At 48.5% G+C, this 23409-nt stretch overlaps 1 protein-coding gene across 2 annotated transcripts; it reads right to left on the bottom strand.

Moving 5' to 3' along the window:
• Positions 1-1708: 1708 nt before the first annotated feature.
• On the bottom strand, positions 1709-5828 carry LOC127335934 (uncharacterized). Of its 2 annotated transcripts, none has more exons than XM_051362671.2 (4): positions 4355-5828; positions 4075-4244; positions 3024-3247; positions 1709-2652 (listed from the first exon to the last, which is right to left on the bottom strand). In XM_051362671.2, exons 1-4 carry the CDS (start codon positions 5577-5579, stop codon positions 1926-1928), a joined length of 2346 nt encoding a protein of 781 aa, XP_051218631.1. In that variant the 5' UTR covers positions 5580-5828; the 3' UTR covers positions 1709-1925. The 2 variants fall into 2 exon arrangements, with proteins under 2 accessions (XP_051218631.1, XP_051218630.1); XM_051362670.1 differs by having other exon boundaries at positions 4075-4247; positions 4355-5827.
• Between the last annotated feature and the right edge of the window lie 17581 nt (positions 5829-23409).

Raw genomic sequence — 23409 nt, 5'->3', positions numbered from 1 at the left:
TGCCACCTCAACCATGGCCGGCCGTCGCCAGCACGCCCGACACTCAACGAACTACCGGTTGTTGTGCCACACGCCTATAACTTCTTCCATCCAATTTTTTTTGTCACGATCAAAACTGTGCCATGGCCATCATGGCCTACCCTCCAGCTCAGCCCACGACAACAAGGACCATGAAAGAACATCAAAAGGCAATCAAAAATAAATAATAAAAAACCAGATGTAGTACTGGGCATGGAACGGTGAAACATCAATGGACAGACACGGCGACACCTTCAAATTAATCAGACTGTCGATTAATTGATGCGATTTCATAGTCAATTCTTTGCAGCAATCGGCACCCCAACACTAATGGACAGCGAGCTCGGTTGATTTGTCAAGGTAAAGAGGGAGATCGATGAGAGAAAAGTGGGAAAAAGTGGCAGGTACCTATGCTAGAAGCCGAATAGAACTGGTAGCCACCAACGGCGCACGACTGAGATCCGGTGCCCCGACTGAGGCAGGGCACGGATGAACAGTACCGTGCCCTGCTGCCTTGGCCGTTGGATCGAAAATGAATAGATCAGATTTGCACTGTAGCATGCACTGTGGATGTCACTGTAGTAGGTACTGTGGACGATGCACTGTAGCAAATATACTGTAGCATACGCACTATAGATGTCCCCTTAGCATGCGCCTGTTCACGTTCGTCCAGCCATCGGTTCTCGATCCAACGGCCGGAAAAGGCAGCAGGGCACGGTACTGTTCATCCGTGCCCTGCCTCAGTCGGGGCACCGGATCTCATTCCAACGGCGCAGCCGTCACTACAATTCCGGCCAGGCCTGGACTTCTCACACGCTGCTGCTCGCTGGCACGGCACCCAGTCGATCTGTTCCACCGATTCCAACCGCCGTGACGCCATTCTGCTTCTGTGCACGACTGGCGGGGCAACCCTAGTCGCCTTGGTCGCTGGGGCACCTCCCAGCCTCCTAGTGGGCACCCAGTGGAGGAGGAGATCGATCAGTGAGGAAAGGAGGGAGGGCAAGGAAGAGTATGTGTCGAGGGACATGAATCCAATCCAAGAGCTCCTCGATTGTTCCTCGCCGTTTTGACTACCGACTTGGAAGGAACCATCATGCCAACAGAAAAAAAAGGGGGATGCGGCTCCCTGGAGAGACACGACGTCCAGCAGCAACATGTAAAGAATACTCCCCTGGGGCCAGCGACAATGACAGGCGGATCGCCCACGGGAGCCCCCAACCCTGGGAGCTTAGTGCTCTTTAAGGATTAGACCACGCCAGCTGGTTTCAGTTTTGCTGTAGTACAGTACAGTAAGTTTCAGATGTACTCCAACACTTGAAAATGGCTAATAAAAACCAACAACTCTATAAAGCACTAAACAAGAGAGAATACGCACCGAAACCAAGGTCCTCCAGTAAGAACTTTGTGCTGAAAAATTCCGGCGATTCTCGTTTTGTCCAAAGCGCTGATGCGACACATTGTCAATGACACAATGCCCCGTTCAAGCTCATTGATCTTCTGCACAAAAGCACATCCATAAACTACTTGGTCTGAAGATGTAGGAGCTATCAAGAAATCAGTTTACAATGCCCAACCAAGCGCACCATGCTGCCACCTCTAAATCATACTTGCGCCGTGCGAGGTGTTGACATTTTTGTAATAAACAGGGCACGATGGCCCCAGTTCCAACCTTTCATTAGAAAAGAAGAACACTACTACCATAGCCTTTATCTTACACAGGTGCAGCCCACAAACGTTTCAGTGAAACAAAAGCTAATTACAAGAGGATACAGGCATCGCCCGAACCTCACACCAAAACGCTACCAGGCCACAATCAGCAGGAAACTACATAATACTCATCTAAAGCCACACATTGTGAAATGCTAACTTCTCAAGAGCAGGAATTGGTCTTCGAACCTCTCTTCTAGTCACCGTACCCTCGAATTCTCCCTTGACGGCCTTGTTGCCTCATCAGCTTCTCTCAGTATCTCCTGGAAAGCTTGTAGGGAATCGGCAGCGAAGTTCTCCAGAGCTTGAACGACCAGCCTCAGATTTGTGTGCACGCTGCTTGCTTCAATACGATGAGCCTCGTATGTTTGTATTGTTGGACGCCGTTGAAAACTCTGCTGGCCTGGCACTAAGGCCAGCTTCCTGTTTAGTTCATCGGCTTCCTTGTTCATCTCTAGCGCCTTCCTTTCCAACATTTTGGTCCACTTGTCCCTTTCTCTAACCGCAACGATTCTTTCGCTTGGATCGAGATTTTGCGGCTCCCAGAGATGGCGCACGCTAGACACGAGAGCTTGCATTGCATTGACCACATCCTTCTCTGAAATCTGGTCCATAGCTTGAGACCATCTGTTGCAGATGACAAAGATCAATGGAGCCCCTATTTTCCCAGGTGAGTAAGTAGGTGCCGTCCCAGGCTCGTAGCTGAGGCAGAGTGCTAGCCATCCATTCAGTGCCTTTGCGAAGTTCCTGTGTGCGCTCACCCAAGAGGAAAAATTGATAATCCATTTAATCAGTTCTAGTTCCAGCTCCATTGCCAAATCACGGCTATTTCCACCTGATATAACCGAAGCCAAGTTTTTGGCTTCTGATATCACTTGAAACTGAATCTGGTAGGACTGTAGCTTGTCTTGCCACATTTTTTCAAACCTGAAAGATGTGACCCTTTTGTTAGAGAGAGGTAGCACTTACTGAGAAATAGATGGAGCTTAAGAGAGAAATTATATTAGAATAGAAATCAGGAACTTTTAACTTCAACAATTATCATGTTTCCATAATGCAACACTGATACTGGACAAATTATTAAACGATCCTGGATGTAAATGCACGATATCCCCATTTCCTTCCCAACAAGTCATTGAGTTCAAATGTCAAAATGTGTGCACCATTTATATCATAGTGCATAACATGTAGTATATAACAGTTGAGATCTTATGGTTGTGATTGTACTGATCAAAACATGCTTCTTGCAACAAATAGAAAGCACAATGAAAAATAAGAACAATTATCCTCAGACATACCCTTGGATCAAGGTATTAACTTGCGGCCCTAGTTCCTCATCCCTTACTTTGTTAATCTTTCTTGAAACCTTGGCAATCACACGCACGGCTATTTTTATCTTTGTTGACAATTTCCTGAGCAAATTTCGAGTTGCGTCAATCTTCTGAGCTTCAGCTCCCCTTTGATCTAAAAGCTTCAGTCGCTTTGAGTTCTTGGCTAGAAGTAAGCGCATTTTTTCCTCAGCCTGCGGGAGCAATGCCAGACAAAAGAGAAAATACAATGTAAGCAGGATATTTTGGTGACTAAATGCATAGACATAATCTACTCCCTAATTAGAAGCATATGGCATGTTACGCTGATCAATGGTAAAAAAAAAGTAATTCAAATAGGCAGCAAATCAAATCCACAAAATATGATTGCGAATAATGTTACAGGATGACCTTGGTAATGAATTTAGAAACTGTATAGTAATAAATTTCTACTCTATCTTAGAAAATAGGAGAGAAAACGATCAAGAATATTGAATTACTTGAATTGGTCATGCAACATTGCATGGTACCACAAAACCATGTTTGCTTGCAAGTTCATCTGAATCTGGTCGTTCGACCTTGAGAAAGTTACTTCACATAGTGGATATTATCTAATTAACACCATGCCAAGACTACCTAGACTACTAAAGTGCATTGAAAATGCTAACAGGCTACTAGAGTGCCAGAAGCAATCAGCTTGTCCATTAAACAGCAACAGGTGAAAATGGTAATGTTTTCCCTTTTATTTTGTGGATACTGAAAAATTGCAAGATTTTTGCTTCACTGGAAAAGGATGAAGCTACCCCAGTAGGATGCCCACCCAATTATTCAGCTCAAGTTGCTTTTTGTTCAAACAGAAAGGACATTGGAATAAATAAAAAGGCTACCTAAAGATCCAGAACACTAAAGCTAGGAAAGGTTGTAGGTTAGACAGCAGATGACACTTTTTCTTGCACATTTGGGTGATTAACAAAAAATACAGGGTCAAGATCAGAGATCAATACTACTCTCAGAAAGGTGGTTAACAGAATATTGAGCATACCTTGACCTCACCATACAGCTTGGACTCCCAGAAATATAGCTTCTCTAGTGTCAAGGATAGGCTCCACGATCCCACCACCTTGGGTTCCTCAGCAACTCCCATGCCCAACGTGTCCACGTCCCTGCACCCCAGATGCGGCACAGAGATTGCAGACATCATCCGTGATGAAGCTGCTTCAAACAATGGAACAGAGAGTCAAACTATGCACATTGCATCACTGGTAAACTTGGTTAGATGAGAATCAAAGACTAGCATTTCCATTGACCAAGCAGCAGCTCACCGTGGTAAACCGAGCTGCGGCCCTGGTAGCTCGGCCGCCCGACCTCGAGCAGCGGCGCGAGCTCCCTGGCCGCCTCCGCCACCCGAACGAGCTGCGTCTTGATCGCGCCTGCAGCGTCGGTTGCGTTGTCGAAAACCCTCTGCGCCGGCGGCTCCGGTGCTGGCGCGCACACATTGCGGTACGCCGGTGGCCTCTGTCGCGCGTTTTTTCTGGGCTGGTCGAGCTCCGCGAAGACATTGGCAGCACCGACGGAGCCGTGGCGGTTTGGGCGGGTGGTGCCGACCGTGGAGTACTCGCTGGCCATCTCCTTGACGACGACGACCTCCTCGTCGTCCTCCTCCAGCTCCGGAATGCCCTCCTCCTCCCGCACCTCCCGCGAGCTGCGGCTCGGCGTGTACGCGGCGGCGGCGGTGGTGGCGGCGGGGTTGTAGTAGTAGTTTCCGTCGTACGAGTCGTCGTAGCTCTCGAACACGTTGAGGAAGTCCCACGAGCTCTCCCGAGGAGGCGGTGGTGGAGGCTGTGCCACCGGCGCCCTCTGCTGCTGCGGCGGCGGCGCGGCCGGCTCGCCGCCGTAGGGGTAGTAATGCTGCTGCGCGTAGCCGCCGCCAGTAGCGGCGTCGAACGCGCCGTAGCGCGCCCGCGCGGACACCGGCGCGCGCTGCGCGACGGCGACGGACGCCGGGGGCGGGCGGCTGCGCGCGTAGTAGAACTGCAGCGTGCTCTGCGGCGGGTAGGCGAACGCGGGGTTGGCGGGCGGCGGGTAGGCGAACGCGGGGTTGGCGGGCGGCTGGTGGGCGAACGCTGGGTCGGGCGCGTACGGGAAGTAGTCCGGTTGCGGGAGCCGCTGCTGCTCGGGTAGGAGGAAGCGGCGCGTGGGCGAGTCGGGCGGCGACTCGGATCCCGAGGAGGAGGAGGAGCAGGACTCGCAGCGCACGTGCGAGGAGGTGGGGTAATGGCGGTCCGGGACGGACGAGGACGGCGGCCGTGCGCCACGGCCAGCACGACCACCCTTGCGGTCGGAAGGTAGCGCGAGGTGCGGCGTCGGTGCCTGGAGCTGGAGGAGGAGGTGCAGCGGCGCGGCGAGGGAGTGGTAGGATCCCGCGAGCGCGGCGTGCGCGTCGGCGAGCGCGTAGCGGTGGCGCGCGGCGGCGGCGATGAGGTCGGCGCGGCCGCGGCAGAGCGCCACCGCCTCCTGGCTGTCGAGCTTGGAGCCCTTGCAGCCCATGGCGCGCGCAGGCAGACGAGGAACGCGAAGGGACGCCCTCGAGAGTTAGAGTGTACCTACCCCTGGTCGGCTCGCATTATGGCGTTGGGTGAGGTTGGCGCGGGGACGCCGTCGCGCGGTGGACGGCGAGCGACAGCGGGGACGGGCGCGTGGGGTTTTGCCGGGGTGTGCGACGCGAGTGACGGGAACGGAAGGCGAGAGTGGACTACTGACTGGGGAAGGGAGGAGAGTGGAGAGCTCGGGCGAGGAAGCAGAGAAGGCTGGCTGGGGAAGAACTAGTGGGCAGTAGGATCTTGGCTTACATTTGTTTTGTTTTTGGTTGGGTTGTCGTCGCTTGCCGAGGAGTGGGGGCGCGGGCGGGCGTGGACGGAAGTGGAAGTGGGATTTGGAACAGCGAAAATCCAAGGCGGGGCGGGCAGTGTTCAGAATGCGAGGTTTCGGTAGCGATTGGATGGACCGGATTTAACGGCAGAGGGGCCCTTTGTTAACGCAAGACGCGATACAGTGGTGGCCTGGTGGGCGTGGAGCCAGGACATGTGGGACGACCTCCGATCCCACACGACAACTCTTGAACACTTCAGGTCAAAAAAAAAAAAACTCTACAACAGTTAAATTTACATTTTGATTTGTTCAAAATAGATTGCACATCCTTCAATCATAGTTACACCCCGAGATCGAGTGATGGAGATTGGAGAACCAAGCTAGTTCTAGATCGACCGAAAATAAGACATGTTCCTATTTTAACCCCTGAACTTGTAGAGATTCGGCGAAATGAAGGAGGTTTAGTTTCAAACCAGATCTCCCGCACCTTCAAATTATATTTTTTTAAGAGAGAAAAATGAAACCGTGTCTACGGCTACGGGGAACTAGGCACTTTTTTTGATATAGTACAAGCGGGACTTGGCGTGACAATTTCGAAAATCATCCCTGGCAGGAATCAAACTCCGGTCGTTGGGGTGCGCCACTGCGATCCCAACCGCTAAGCTAAGCCCACGTCGTCTGCACCTTGAAATTATAGATCCCTGTCTAAACCAAACCACGAATAGTATTTGCACGTAAAAAGTGAAAAAAAATAACTCATATTGAATAATTAGGTGCACCCGCTGTTAAAGGTGACCCACATGTCATACCCATCTCCCACCTCCGATTTCTCTCCTGAGTCAACCACATACCTCCAATCTCTTTCGACGCCGCCGTAGCTGCACGACAACCGAGAGGGCCCATGAGAGCAAGGAGTTACGCGGCATGTATGTCAGCTCAAGGCGGTCATGGTAGGGGTGGCTAGTTGCACGGGGGAGGCACAGGGACAAACATGATGTGCGGTGGCGGCAGTCACTGTTATATTTTCATCCAAAATTATTCTAAAGGGAGACTAACTTCTGACGAGCGGAGTGAGGCCCGTCGCTAGGTACGGATCGATGTCACCGCCTATATATACCTCTTGTAAGCCGCCGGTTAGGGTTTATCAGAATATAAGATAACCCACGACGTTTGTAAACACTCCTCGATATTGATGAGGACTAAGTCCAAGGATGTGCCCGATCTTCACGAATTTGGGTGGAACTCGTGGGGGTAGGTGGATGAACGCGATGAACACGAAGAACGCGAGGGGGAATCGTGGGGATACAACACACACACGCACACAAACCGGTTTTCCCTCGTAGGCCCGATACACCTACTCGATAGAGGTTGCGAGAAAAGACCTTCCGGTAGAAGTCCCGCAAAGAGATCGACAAATCGAAGCTCGCAAGATCTAGAAGGGTGAAAAGACCGGAAGGTTGATAGAAGTGCAAGCAAAAGACCAAATAGGTAGAAGTGCAAGCAAAAGATCAAACAAACGGTAGAAGTCACCAAAGAGATCTTGACAAGTCGATAAGGAGCCCGGGTGGGTACAAGATCATAGATCTAGGTAGGGTTCCCACAAGGGTGAGCTAAGCTCAGGTTTAATTTCACATCAAGTCTAATCTCAGATCTGAGCCAACAAGGCTATTTATAGGTGGGGGCGAAGGGGTAAGTTACAAGCTGAAAAGTGCTGTCGTGCTGAAGTTTGATGGGGCGGAAGTTCCGGTCAACTTGGGCGGAAGTTCCGGCCAGGGGCGGAAGTTCCGGCCAGGGGCGGAAGTTCCGGCCAGGGGCGGAAGTTCCGGTCTGGACGGGCGGAAGTTCCGGTCCGGGAGGAAGTTCCGGCCAAGTTCCGGCCTTGTTCCGGAATTGCGCCATTGTCCCGCAGTAACATCCAGTAAGGTTTTCGCCGACTTTCGGAACTTGGGCGGAACTTGGGCGGAAGTTCCGGTGGGCGGAAGTTCCGGTCTCCAGGGGCGGAAGTTCCGGCCTGATCCTGTCTTACGGCTGGAAGGCATCTGGAGGGAATCTGGAGGGCATCTGGCCGGAAGTTCCGGTCCTGGGGGGCGGAAGTTCCGGCCTGAAAGCTGTAGCTCCATCTTCATCATTTCCAGCTCTCTCTCCATTGGCTTGGTCTTCATGGCTCGCCTCTTGGTCGATGTACCTGATTGAACATAGGGTATTGGCATGAAGTAGCAAGCCATCCAAAGGGGTGTCAAAAGCATACATGGAGAGGAGCGAATTCACCTCTTGGTGTATAGCTTGGGCTCGAGCTCGTGTCATTGGACCACGAGGAGGGCTTGTCGGTCTTGATGTAGTATCGACCTTGGGTAGGGCTACATCATCTCCCCCCCTTGGGAAAGAGTCGTCCTCGACTCTAGCGTCTCTTCATCTTCATGGTATGGCGAGAGGACGGACACATTGAATGTGTTGCTCACCAAGTACTTGGATGTTGGTATGTCGATGACGTAGGCGTTGTCGTTGATTCGCTTGAGGACCTTGAAGGTACCATCGCCTCGGGGCTTGAGCTTGGAGTTTCTTTCTTTAGGGAAGCGGTCCTTGCGAAGATGTAACCACACTAGGTCTCCTTCATTGAAGATCCGTGCCTTTTTCTTCATGTTGAGGCGTGTTGCTTGACGAAGAACTTGTTGCTCGATTGTTGCCCTTGTATCTTCATGTAGCTTCTTCATGTATTGTGCTCTCTTGTCGATGTCCATGTTCACTTGCTCACGTAGCGGTAGAGGAAGGAGGTCAATCGCCGTAGGAGGCTCAAAGCCATAGACAACCATGAACGGGCTTCTCAATGTCGTAGTGTGCTTGGCTCGGTTGTAGGCAAACTCCGCATGCGGGATGCAATCTTCCCATGACTTCAAGTTCTTCTTGACAAGGATGCGTAGGAGAGAGGAGAGGCTTCTATTGACCACTTCCGTTTGGCCGTCCGTTTGCGGGTGCGAGGATGATGAGAATAAGAGCTTCACTCCAAACTTTGCCATGAGCGACTTCCAAAGATAACTCATGAACTTGACATCTCGATCCGACACAATGCTTCTTGGTACACCGTGGAGTCTCACAATTTCCCTAAAAACAAGGAAGCAATGTGTGAAGCATCATCCATTCGGGAGCATGGTATGAAATGTACCATTTTAGAGAATCGATCAACCACTACGAAAATGGAATCATGACCATATTTGGTTCTAGGCAATCCTAACACAAAATCCATACTAATGTCGGACCAAGGAGCATGAGGAATAGGCAATGGTGTATAAAGACCATAGGGGTTGGAAGTTGACTTAGCTTGTAAGCATGTTGTACACCGTCGGCAAAGGCGCTCCACATCGCGCTTCATTCTTGGCCAATAATAGTGAGTGGAGAGCATGGCATATGTCTTGTCTCTTCCAAAGTGTCCCATAAGACCACCACCATGCGATTCTTGTAAGAGCAAAAGGCGAAGCGAAGACATAGGAATACAAAGTTTGTTGCCCTTGAACAAGAATCCTTGGTGCAAATAGAAATCATCGATGCCCTTCTCACTAGAACACTTTGCAAAGATTGGGCCAAAGAAAGCATCGGAAGCATATAAATCTTTGATTTCATCAAGACCCAAAACACTAATATCCAAGCGAGTGAGTAAGAGGGTGAGTTTGCGGGAAAGAGCATCCGCCACAACATTGTCCTTGCCCTTCTTGTATTTGATCACATATGGAAAGGACTCAATGAACTCAACCCACTTTGCATGTCTTTTGTTCAAATTGTGTTGACTTTTCAAATATTTCAAAGACTCATGGTCGGAGTGGATAATAAACTCTTTTCGCCAAAGATAGTGTTGCCAAACTTCAAGAACACGAACCAAAGCGTAAAGTTCCTTGTCACATATAGGATAGTTGAGGCGTGCGCCGTCTAACTTCTCGCTATAGTATGCCACGGGTTTTCCATCTTGCATAAGCACTCCACCAATACCGAGTCCACTTGCATCGCACTCAATCTCAAAAGTTTTGGAAAAGTTTGGAAGAACAAGGAGTGGTGCCTCGGTAAGGCGTTTCTTCAACTCATCAAAAGCATTTTGTTGGGCCTTGCCCCAAACAAACGGAACATTCTTCTTGGTAAGCTCATTCAAAGGGCAAGCAATGGTGCTAAAATCTTTCACAAAGCGGCGGTAAAAACCGGCAAGTCCATGGAAACTTCGGACTTGAGCAACATTGGTAGGAGTGGGCCAATTGTGGATGGCCTCAACCTTAGAAGAATCAACTTCAATACCATTAGTGGAAACCACAAAGCCAAGAAAAACCAACTTGGTTTGAGCAAAGGTGCACTTGGGGAGGTTAGCATAAAGCTTTTCATGACGCAAGATGCACAAGACCTCTCTCACATGTTGCACATGGTCCTCGAGGTTTTTTCTATAAATAAGAATATCATCGAAATAGACAACCACACTCTTGCCAATGAGAGGACGCAAGATGTGATTCATGAGTCGCATGAAAGTAGATGGAGCATTTGAAAGGCCAAATGGCATGACAAGCCATTCATAGAGACCAAGTTTGGTCTTGAATGCCGTCTTCCATTCATCACCTATTGCCATGCGGATTTGATGGTAGCCACTACGCAAATCAATCTTAGAGAAAATCGTGGCACCGCTCAATTCATCAAGCATGTCATCTAAACGCGGAATGGGATGGCGGTAGCGAACGGTAATGGCATTGATGGGGCGACAATCCATACACATTCGTTGCGTCTCATCCGGTTTAGGAACAAGAATCACGGGAACCGCACAAGGGCTTAGGCTTTCACGAACATACCCTTTTTCGAGGAGGTCTTGTATTTGGCGTTGAATCTCCTTTGTGTCTTCGGGGTTGGTGCGGTAGGCGGCGCGGTTTGGTAGAGGAGCGCCAGGTATGAGGTCGATGCGGTGCTCAATCCCTCGAAGCGGTGGTAGTCCATGAGGAAGCTCGTCGGGGAAGACATCTTGGAACTCCTTCAAAAGAGACAACAAAGACGAAGGAAGTGTTGTTAAGTTGTTAGTCTCCGAAGATGGCCCCTTGCAAATGAGCACGTAGTGCAATATGGTGGATGGGTTGTGGTGCAATTCTCTCATCTCACTCTTGGTAGCTATGAGGACACTCTTCATCTCACTCATATATGGCTTGTGGCGCTCACTTTCCTTTTGGTGGGTCACTCTCTCACCACTCATCTCACTAGTGATGGTAGCTTCCTTAGCCCTCGCTAAAGCCTTTGCATTGTCCGCAATTACTTGGCTAGGAGTCATGGGGCGTAGGATGAATGTCTTGTCGCCGACCTTGAAGCTATAGGCATTTGTGTAGCCATCATGGCTTGCTCTTTTGTCATATTGCCAAGGGCGACCAAGTAGCATGTGGCACACCGTCATGGGCACTACATCACAATCAACGGTGTCTTCATAGGCGCCAATCTTGAAGGATACGGAGACGGTGTGTTGTATCTTGACATTTCCATTGTCACTTAGTCATTGCACATGGTAAGGATGGGGGTGTTTCAAGTGTGAGGTTGAGCTTGGAGCATAGTTCGGTGCTTGCAAGATTGTGGCAACTCCCTCCATCGATGATAACCTTTATTGACTTGCCATTGATTCCGGCTCTTGTTTGGAAGATGTTGCACCTTTGATCTTCATTGGGAAGTGCATGGGTTGTCAACACTTTGGTCACCACAAGGGACGGGCTTGCATCATGCACACATAGGACTTGCTCTTGGTCTTCCAAGTCATCATCTTCATGATTGGTTGCAGCTTGTACCAAGGCTTCATACTCGCCTTCACTCAAGTACTCCACATCTCCATCATCTCGAGTTATCATAACTCTTGTGTTCTTGCATTCAAAGGATTTATGTCCTTGAGCTCCACACTTGAAGCATGTGATGTTACTAGATCCCGTGGAAGCTTTGGAGGACATAGTTGATTGATCCGGCTTGAAGCTTGTTGTCTTGAAGGCACTCTTCATTTGCTTAGGAGGATCCTTGGGAGCAATAGCACTTGTGTTCTTGATGCTTGAGGAGGTATTTGTTGCATTGCGCGCGGCGAAGAAGGACTTTGTTTTTGCACTTGCTATGTCTTCTCGCACTTGGCGCTCGGCTCTTGTAGCTTGATGAAGCAATTCAACCATGTTGGTGTAAGGCAAGAATTCCACTATCCTCTTGACGGGAATGTTCAATCCATTCAAGAATCTTGCCATTGTTTGCTCTTCTCGCTCGTCCACATGGGCACTCATCATGGTCATGTGCATCTCCTTGTAGTACTCCTCAACGGACTTGTAGCTTTGCTTGAGTTGGGTAAGCTTGTTGAAGAGGTCGCGTTTGTGATGGTTGGGCACAAAGCGTTTGTGCATGACTTCTTGCATCTCTTCCCATGAAGCAATGGGGTCTAGATCTTCCTTGTCACGCTTCTTGTTCACTTCTTCCCACCAAACATTTGCATACCCTTCAAACTCTAGTGATGCTATGGCCACTTTCTTTGCTTCGGAGAAGTTGTGTATGCGGAATATCTTGTCAACCTTGAGAACCCAAGAGAGGTATGCATCGGGGTCTTCTTCTCCATGGAATTTGGGCATGGTGAACTTGAGCTTCCCAAAGATTTCCTCTTCATTGCGGTCATTGCGCCTAGGAGGTGGTTTTTCTTCACCAATATCTTGACGTTGTTGAGGTGGATGTTGTGGACCTTGAGTATCTCTATTGTTGTTGCTATGTTGTTGACGAGGAGGTGGTCTTCCATGACCTTCATCTTGATCATCATTGTTGTGGCGTCGTCGAGGCATCACACTTTCTTCACTTGATGCTTGGTGATGACTTGATTCTTCATTTCGTGCCCTTGGAGGAGGTCTTCTAGCATGAGGGCGATCATCATGATGGCGGCGATTATCTTGACCTTGAGGGCGTTGAGGATGAACAACATTGATGATTTGGCGCTCTTGGCGCGCTTGCCTCGCTTCTTCATCATGAAGGCGTTGTCTTCTAGCTTGAGCTTCTTGTGCTTGTTGTTGCCGCTCTTGTTCTTCAAGTGCTTGTTGTTCATTGCGGAGGCGCTCTTGTTCCCTTGCTCGAACTAGCTCTTGATCATGGCGAAGGCGTTCTTGCTCTTGTTGGAATTGAGCATTGAGATTCTCTTGGTGAAGGCGCTCTTCTTCAAGGCGTTGACGCTCTTGGACAAGTCGAAGTCGAGCTTGCTCCGCTTCTTGAGCTTGTTGGTGAAGCACTTGGACATCCACATTATGGTGGCGTGGGTCTTCATTAGAATCATGGCGAGATGGTGCAGGAGCTCTTGACGTTGAGCTATGAGAGCGCGAAGACCTTGAGTGGTGTCTTCTTTCCTCTTGACGATTGAGTGTGTGGAGGATATGGTCCAACGCCGTCTTCATTTCCCTTGTCTCTTGACCTTGTATGGCAAGTGTGGCCTTCAACTCATTGCCTTGAGTTTCAATCTTCTCATTGAGGTCTTGCACTTGATTGTTGAGGTCATTCCTTTGCACTTGAGCTCGTTCTTCATAGCGGACATTGGTATCCTTGAGCATGGCTTCAAATTGATTTAGCTTGGCGTGGACGGCTTGAGTAGCTATCCAATGTTGGTGCCGCGTCATCGGTAGTTGGTTCCCTTCTCCACTAGACATGGTTACAACTAAAACAAGAACTATGTGGTGGGTGGTTAGGAAAGACTACCAAGAATGTCAAAACTTGCAAACCAAAATCGAAAGGGTGTATTAAGTTGAGGAACAACCGGTTACACACACAAAAACAAAAACTCTATGTGGTGTTAGGTATGGATGTGGAAAGCCAAATGGAAGAACCAAACGAAAAGTCTATTGTCAAAAGTGGGTAAGATCCAAAAGTCACAAGTCAAAGGCGGTGATCACAAAAGGCATACACAATGAGGGACACACGCGTGGGACAAAATGGGGTTAGCGCGACTTGGAAAATGAGCAAGAACAAAATGGTCCTAACGAAGACTACTAGCTCGGTGTCACGCCAACACAAGAGAGACCGTGGCTTGGTTGCAAAATTGAGAAGCAACAAGATTTGCGCAAGACGCCTCTCTTCTCTTTTCTCTCTTTTGCTTAAAAGCTTTGGACTCTTTTGTGTATAGGTGTCACTCACACACTTTTTCTTTTTCTTTTTGTATTTTTTTTTTCACTATGTAAGGATACTACTATCTATGTAAGTATGTCACACTTCTTTTGCTTATCTTTTCACACGAGCTTGCTTCAAAGCTTTGCTCAACACACGCACACCCTCACGGTCGGGACGCTTGCGCAATGCTTCGCAACACTAGAAAGCCACTCTCGATAGGAAAGGTACGCAAAAGAGGCTAGGGCTACAAGTTAGGAGCAAGTTATACCACTTGATGATGGTGGCCGACGATCTTGAACTTGCTATGGTGGAGGTGTCAAGTGAACCGCTTGGATCCTCGGGGTGTCGTCGTCGTTGTCGATGTTGCGGAAGCTTTGTGGTAGTTGAAATGGCACTCAAACCGAAGTCCAAACACAAGGGGGTTAGTACCAAAACGAAAAACGAAGGTTGCTGCCAAAATTTCGGCCAGGCGGAACTTCCGGTCCTGAGGGGTGGAACTTCCGGTCCGGGGGCGGAACTTCCGGTCCTTCCGGGCGGAACTTCCGGTCGCAATCAGATCTGCGGGCTGTTCGTCGATTTGGGCGGAAATCCGGGCCAAAATCCTTCGAATTCGAGGAAAATTTGGCACTAGAAGCTGTGGGAAGGTGGGGGAATTGCAGATCAACACCAAAGGCAAGTTTCTATTGGAGCAAAACCACAAATAACTCAACAATTCGAGAGATCGATCCAAGGCCAATTTGGGGCTATTTTTTGGGAAAATTTTTGGAATTTTTTTTTTGGGCGAAATTGGTGGAATTGGGGGATGTGGGGGTCAAATCCGTGGCAACCAAAGAGCTGCTGATACCATATGATGAGGACTAAGTCCAAGGATGTGCCCGATCTTCACGGATTTGGGTGGAACTCGTGGGGGTAGGGGATGAACGCGATGAACACGAAGAACGCGAGGGGGAATCGTGGGGATACAACACACACACGCACACAAACCGGTTTTCCCTCGTAGGCCCGATACACCTACTCGATAGAGGTTGCGAGAAAAGACCTTCCGGTAGAAGTCCCGCAAAGAGATCGACAAATCGAAACTCGCAAGATCTAGAAGGGTGAAAAGACCGGAAGGTTGATAGAAGTGCAAGCAAAAGACCAAATAGGTAGAAGTGCAAGCAAAAGATCAAACAAACGGTAGAAATCACCAAAGAGATCTTGACAAGTCGATAAGGAGCCCGGGTGGGTACAAGATCATAGATCTAGGTAGGGTTCCCACAAGGGTGAGCTAAGCTCAGGTTTAATTTCACATCAAGTCTAATCTCAGATCTGAGCCAACAAGGCTATTTAGAGGGGGGGGGGAAGGGTTAAGTTACAAGCTGAAAAGTGCTGTCGTGCTGAAGTTCGATGGGGCGGAAGTTCCGGTCAACTTGGGCGGAAGTTCCGGCCAGGGGCGGAAGTTCCGGTCTGGACGGGCGGAAGTTCCGGTCCGGGCGGAAGTTCCGGCCAAGTTCCGGCCTTGTTCCGGAATTGCGCCATTGTCCCGCAGTAACATCCAGTAAGGTTTTCGCCGACTTTCGGAACTTGGGCGGAACTTGGGCGGAAGTTCCGGTCTCCAGGGGCGGAAGTTCCGGCCTGATCCTGTCTTCTGGGCGCTGGAAGGCATCTGGAGGGAATCTGGAGGGCATCTGGCCGGAAGTTCCGGTCCTGGGGGGCGGAAGTTCCGGCCTGGAAGCTGTAGCTCCATCTTCATCATTTCCAGCTCTCTCTCCATTGGCTTGGTCTTCATGGCTCGCCTCTTGGTCGATGTACCTGATTGAACATAGGGTATTGGCATGAAGTAGCAAGCCATCCAAAGGGGTGTCAAAAGCATACATGGAGAGGAGCGAATTCACCTCTTGGTGTATAGCTTGGGCTCGAGCTCATGTCATTGGACCACGAGGAGGGCTTGTCGGTCTTGATGTAGTATCGACCTTGGGTAGGGCTACATCAGATATAGTGAAGTATTTGTTGTCTGGCGCCCGTGGTTTTACCCCCTCTGTGTTGGAGGGGTTTTCCACGTTAAATCTTGTGTCTCCGCTGCGATTCCCTTTTTGTTCTTTATTATTTGCTTGTCGCTTTTATAACAGTCAGTCGGAAGTGAAGAAGACACAAATGATTCGGTCATTTCATCCTTGTCTAGGAGGTGTGCTTCGCCGGTGTGACGCGGCGTCAAAAAAGAGGTTGATCGATGGAGGACAGAGCTTGAGTGGTAGATGCGTCTGCTCGGTTATGCTTATCGTGGTGAGGCATCCATGACGACAGAATCGAACGGTGTCGAAGGGGCAAGGAGGACGAGAACTTCGTGAATGGGGTGAGATTTGGGAAAGGGATGGATAGCACGGAACTGTTGGAGATATGCCCAAGAGGCAATAATAAAGTGGTTATTATATATCTTTGTGTTTATGATAAATGTTTATATACCATGCTATAAGTGTATTAACCGAAACATTGATACATGTGTGTTATGTAAACAACAAGGAGTCCCTAGTAAGCCTCTTGTATAACTAGCTTGTTGATTAATAGATGATCATAGTTTCGTGATCATGAACATTGGATGTTATTAATAACAAGGTTATGTCATTATGTGAATGATGTAATGGACACACCCAATTAAGCGTAGCATAAGATCACGTCATTAAGTTCATTTGCTATAAGCTTTCGATACATAGTTACCTAGTCCTTTCGACCATGAGATCATGTAAATCACTTATGCCGGAAGGGTACTTGGATTACATCAAACGCCACTGCGTAAATGGGTGGTTATAAAGATGGGATTAGGTATCCAGAAAGTATGAGTTGAGGCATATGGATCAACAGTGGGATTTGTCCATCCCGATGACGGATAGATATACTCTGGGCCCTCTCGGTGGAATGTCGTCTAATTAGTTTGCATATATATGAATGATTCATAAGAGACTACATACCACGGTACGAGAAAAAAGAGTACTTATTAGGAGACGAGGTTGAACAAGGTATAGAGATACCGATGATCAAACCTCGGACAAGTAAAATATCGCATGACAAAGGGAATCGGTATCGTATGTAAATGGTTCATTCGATCACTAAGTCATCGTTGAATATGTGGGAGCCATTATGGATCTCCAGATCCCGCTATTGGTTATTGGTTGGAGAGAAGTCTCAACCATGTCTGCATAATTCGCGAACCGTAGGGTGATACACTTAAGGTTTGATGTCGTTTGAGTAGATATGGAATATGGAATGGAGTTCGAAGTTTTGTTCGGAGTCTCGGATGGGATCCAGGACATCACGAGGAGTTCCAGAATGGTCCGGAGAATAAGATTCATATATAGGAAGTCATTTTACAAGTTTGAAAATGATCCGGTGCATTTATGGAAGGTTCTAGAAAAGTCCGGAAGAAATCACTATGGAAGGTGGAGTCCCGGAGGGACTCCACTAGCTAGGCCGGCCAACCCTAAGGGGAGGAGTCCCAGGTGGGCTCCACCTAAGGTGGCCGGCCACCCCACCTCAAGGAAAGGTGGGAGTCCTACCTTGAATAGGACTCCCCCCTTGAGTAGGTTTCCCACTTTTGGGAGGTTTTGTTGTTGGGGTCTTATTCGAAGACTTGGACTACAACTCTTGGGGACTTCCACCTATATAATGAGGAGCCAAGGGGAGGGGCTGGACACACCAAGCCCTCCTAGGCTGCAGCCCCCAAGTGGTCGGCGCCCTACACCCCCTCTCTCCCAAACCCTAGCGCCCCTCCTCCACATATCTCTCCCGCAGCGCATAGGCGAAGCCCTGCCGGAGATCTCCACCACCACCGTGACCACGCCATCGTGCTGCCGGGATTTCGAGGAGGATCTACTATTTCCGCTGCCCGCTGGAACGGGGAGGTGGACGTCGTCTTCATCAACACCGTACGTGTGACCGAGTACGGAGGTGCTGCCCGATTGTGGCACCGTCAAGATCTTCTACGCGCTTGAAAGCGGCAAGTGATCATCTTCTGCAACAACGAGATCTAATCTCGTAGGCTTTGGAAATCTTCAAGGGTTAGTCTCGTGATCCCCTCGTTGCTACCGTCTTCTAGATTAGATCTTGGCTTGTGTTTTCGTTCTTGCGGTAGGATTTTTTTGTTTTCTATGCTACGAATCCCATCAGGAACCCCTTTGGAATTGTTGCTTAAGGGGTGCGGTGCGCGAGACTGCTGTACTGAATAGTTTTATTATTCCTCCAATATACATACACCAGGGGATATAGGAGGTAACACTGTGCCTATAAATTCCTTTTTTCCTTTCCTTTTTTGTTCAATTCTAAACAAAAAATTTATGGAAGATGTCCCCCCCCCTCCCCCCCCCCCCCCCCCCCAACATCATTAAGTCCGAGCCGTAGAGGAAGTCTATAGCGAAAAAACAGACAGGACCGACGGATTTACCTGCACCAAACAGTTATGAGGGTTGATTTAGACATGGATTCGCAAGTTTATGGGTAAAAATAGCAGGTTTTGGAGTTCGGATTCATTTCGACCTTTTCTCCTCTAGGTAAATTTGGGCTCGTGTGGGTGCGTGAGGTGCATTGACCTGTTTGGTACTGTGCTGCGGCCTGCAGCGGATCAACCAGGTGTTAAGTAGCTGGCCCGTGCCGGCTGGCTGGGGCGCACAGCCGCTGTAGCCAGCATACACATGTCCCGACCTGCCGTCTGCCGCCTCTTTGCTACCTCTGCATTCCTGCTCTCGCTCTTCACAAACACTTGTTCTTGCTCTCCATGGTCATTCAACCGTGCTTTCGTTTCATTTTTTCACGCAAGTAAGCCGACAGGTCTGCCTGCGGGCTCCTTTTATTTTGGCAACGAGAGTTGCGTTCTGTAAACGTTTTTTTCAAATGTAAACGATTTAGCGTAGCGTGCGTGGAGATGGAGGCATTCAACCGTGGGACGCTGCTCTCCAAACAAGTATACTCGCCCAGTTCATGGAGCACGGCCGCGCGTCATGTCGCCGAATTAACACGGTGTAGGGTGTAGTATTAACTTCCTCGCCTTGTTACATCAACATAACTACGCTTACAGCGTTGACGTGCTGCTCCGGCTCGACCGACGTTGCTTCTCTAGGCTCGGGTGCCTACTGCACCGTACATAAATCACGCATGTAATGCACAGTAGGCAGGGACGGCTGGAACAGTGGTGACACACGTACGGCGCCGCGGGAGCTGACAAGAAAACATCAAAGGCCTGTGTAACTACTTCTGCTATTTCGAGCTACCGTTTCGTGGCTAACACGGTTGCTGGATGCTAGACCCTTCTTCGGTTGCACAAATACTATTTCGGGCTACACTGGGATTGTCTACCCTACACTATGGTAGTACATATACATAGAAGAACAAATATATTCCCTCAGTTTCATGAAACATGTCTAAACTTTATCTAAATTTGAATATATTAGATACAATTTAATTTAGATAAAGTTAAGATAACTTCAATGGGACAAAGGAATTATCGTTTTAACAAACAACATCATCCAAGATTGATGCCCCAAGGGGGAACGAGACGAGCACCAACATCATCTGATCCATGAATCTAGGGTTTCGCTAGAGGCACCTCGTCAATGTTTTCCATCACCAATTTCAGCCACCAGCCAAAAACAGAACATTCACTCGGATCTTGCTCGATAAACCTCTATCCAATTCTTGTACATCAGACTAGTAATAGCCATTGAAGGTTGTGTCACCGCCAACCAAGCAGATCCAGGCCCACGACCAAACCCGATGTAGTAGCCACCCCATGATCTGGTTCGCAGACATGGCGCCCATGGTAGCTGAGTCACCAGGACGACGGTCTGGCTTCCATGGCGCTACGCCACCGATGCATCGCACATGCTTCGCGCGACGGCACTTGCCATCGGTAGCAAGGAGCAGGGGTTGGTGGGACGGGATCTCCGACGACAGAAGCTAGGGTTACGTCCTATCGCATCGGGGAGACGGGAGGGGGTCAGGGGAAAGAGACAAGGTTTTCATCTTCACAAACATATCGTTTTCACAAACATTGTACAACACCCAATGTTACAAAAAAAAAAAAGATTACAAAAACAGTGTAAAGCTCCGTCAGCGCTGTAGTAGTACATCCATAAATATTTGCGTCCTTGTTTATCCCTCATTTCTTCCAATCGATCTCCACATTCATGTTTCCCACTGTTCCAAATGCGGGGATGTGGACCGGTCCGGTCCAATCCCTTGCGTAATCACTGCAGGGAGAATTTACTTCCTTGGACCTCCAAACAAACCGTCCATGTTTTTGCTTGGGCTTCCTTTTACCTGTGGCCCAGCGACCTCTGGCATGGCTTCAACACCGTGCAACCACTACTGGCGACGGGCATTCATCCCGCGCCTCGTGACTTCCCCTGCCTTCTCGGCTCATCAACCTTCAATGCCAGCCCTATGCATAGGCTGAGGCTCTAGCCGTGTGTACCTGCACTGCTCATTCCAGGCTCCTGCGCTTCTCCCTACAGTGGCATACAGTCAGCTGCATGCCGCTTCTCCACTGCCCTGTTCAATCACACAATCAAGGCACCACTCCGGTCAGGGTAGAGGGATCCGTACATCGAGTTCAGGCATGTACCATGTCGTGTGGATTTTTGTACGTCAAGCTACATCGTTTTTTCCTTAAAAATTCGAAAAATGATACTTTAAAGTTTAAAAAAAATCTGGAAAAAAAATCTTGATGTAGGTAATGTTGGGATCTACGTATGTCCAAAATTTCAACTCGAAATACCTTATATTTGGAGCTGCACAAAAATGGCAAAATCTGACAGATTTGAAGGTTTTGAAATCTTGCATTGTTTTGTCATTTTTGCACAGCCCCAAATATATGGAGTATGACGCAACGTACATATGTGTGTGCCAATTTTCATATCCAAATTCGAAATTATGTTGTTTAGGAAAAAATCATAGGTTTCAAATAAACAGTCTAACGGAAACTCCATCTCCCAAATTTTCGGTAACTTGTTGGTCGGATAACTATTTAACTTACTAGTGGATAAGTTTAGTCGGGTTCAGGAGTACCCATGTTCCAAAGACCCGTGTTATATAACTCGCCATTTTCCGAAACTTCAACATAGGTTATATGCCTCCGATCCGAAAAAAGTATCTCGCGGCTAACATAATTACATTTCACAAATAAAACAATTTAAAACCAGAAAAACCTTCACTTTGGCGCACCGTCTGCGTGCAGTACTGACAATCATGCATCGCAATCTGTAGTCATGGGTAGAGAGGCCGGCCTAGGAGATGGAGTGTCGGAGGACAGCCGGCCGAAGATAGGGCTAGAGGAGGAGTACCAACTGGGGCATGAGGGAACTACGCGGAACCCCTTGCCGAGATCTTGGGAATCTAGGGTTTGTTGTGGGGGTGGCATTTTGGGGGTTATGTGCCATGGAATCGGTAGAGGAGGAGCTTATGCTGGGGCGGTGGTTCCTGGCGGCAAGGCGAGGGGAGTGCGGCGGAGGAGCAGGGAGAGTGAGCGCAGGGCGAAGGAGCGGGTGCGGGCTAGGGGCAATGAAGCCGTGAGGGCGAGGGAGGTGGAGCTCAGGTTGATGTAACAGAAATCATTAGCGCTTTTGTTTTGCAAAATGTATGGTCTGACGCTTTTTTTTCCAGACGGAGGGAGTAGTACATTGGAGTAGTACATTTGTAAAAGTTTCAGGGTTTGATTAATGGCACCCTATAACGTCATGCAATATATGCATGACGCCGTAGGCGGGACGCCATGTGAAAAGGCTAGGATGTGGATTTTTCTTATAACATGGGTTTATTTCATGTTTAAGGTCCTATTTGGAACAAAGGAAAAACATAGGAGTTTTGGAGGATAGGATTCATATAGGAAAGTTTCCTATGGGGTCGGTTGAAACAAAGGAATATGAATCCAACGTTTCACTCTAAAATTCGTATGGCATAGGCTATTCCATATGAATTTCGGAGGAAAACTAACATGAACTCTTACCTCATGTGTTTCATCTTCTTACGTTAATATTTTTTGTGTTTTTCTTGTGTGACATCCAAATGGCGTTTTTGAAGTTTTCGTGTGATATTGTTCCCTAGAAGAATCTAGGATACATTGCATCTCGATTCCTGCATTATTTTTTCCTGTTCCTGCATTTTTAAGTTCTTGCGTTCAGAACGAGGCATAAGTTTTGAAAAGGGTCAATTCTAGCCATTTTCATTGCCCTGCCTTACTGGCCATTACCTGACCTCGTGTTGCCGACAATTTGGGATGGGAACGGAAAGGAAGTGCACGTACGTTAGTTAACCAACCTCTAGTTCTAGCTGGCTTGTCTAGCTCCTGATTGCCGTAGTTAAGCACCGGATAAGGAGCTCAAACTTTTGGACGGTCCACCGATGAAAGGAACCGTATCCATCATAGTATTGTTGAGCAGCTCAGCATATGGCGCCCACTGTAGAGTAGCCGTACAGCTAGAGAGTGACACAAACTTAGCTACGCGCAACTCACTCACACTCATTCACGATCGATTGAATAAACACGGTGTAGACAAGAACACCACGTGAGCCTAAGCGACGGCAAAAAGAAAGGAGCGGATTTTCGTTGGAATAATCACTTTCGTTTTGTCCGATCCCGTGGCCTTTTTCCCAGCTAACAAAAGAAAACCCCGTTTAGAACCTCTGTTGTGGTACCAACTACAATGTCGGATTTACAAACGTAAGAAGCAGGATTAGAAGTGGCTAATCCTACTGTCAAGTGTCCACTCTATTCGAGTCCTTCACGTGATTGCAAATCGAAGAGGATATGCTATCATACTCCGTGCAGGTTAGTGCCCATTATTGTATTGTCAAGGGAAGCATCATGCTCGCCATCAGTTCAAATGGCCCGACTATTAAACAAGCTGTAAATCCCACTCCTAGTCTAAGCGAGTATTCAACTGTGAATACCAGAGTCCAACATGTGGGTGGTGGAGGCATCGCTAACTCAAAATTTTCACAAGACGCGACTGTCCAGCTAGCACTTGGTATCTTCCACTGAATTCGTCCTCGTCTGTATGTCTCGCCAAAGAGGTAAGTATAATGCCCGGATCATCGTGTTCTGGAACATTGCTGACGAGAGTGATCTGCATCTGTTAGGCCACTGACGTTTTAATTATGACACCCCGCTGGAAGAATTAGAGGGGCCATGAACCACCTAATTCGCATCAAAGCATGATTACTCTGCAGAGACATGTCAGTTTTCTCTCATGTGGCTAAGACCCTACCATGATCGTGGCGTGATGATGCGCAGGGGTTTTAGATCAGCAACCTGCAAAAACACATGGGGACTGTGCATAACTGTCGAACCAAAATGCTCTCTGTAAACTTGCAGCAGCACATTAATCTGTGATATTCAGATTTTTTTTCGACAAAGGGAATATATTAATATCAAGAAGATACC

This window comes from Lolium perenne, chromosome 2 (genome assembly GCF_019359855.2).
Source record: "Lolium perenne isolate Kyuss_39 chromosome 2, Kyuss_2.0, whole genome shotgun sequence".
NCBI lineage: Eukaryota > Viridiplantae > Streptophyta > Magnoliopsida > Poales > Poaceae > Lolium > Lolium perenne.
Note: the sequence above shows the minus strand (reverse complement) of the source record. Positions and strands in the feature narration are given on the sequence as shown.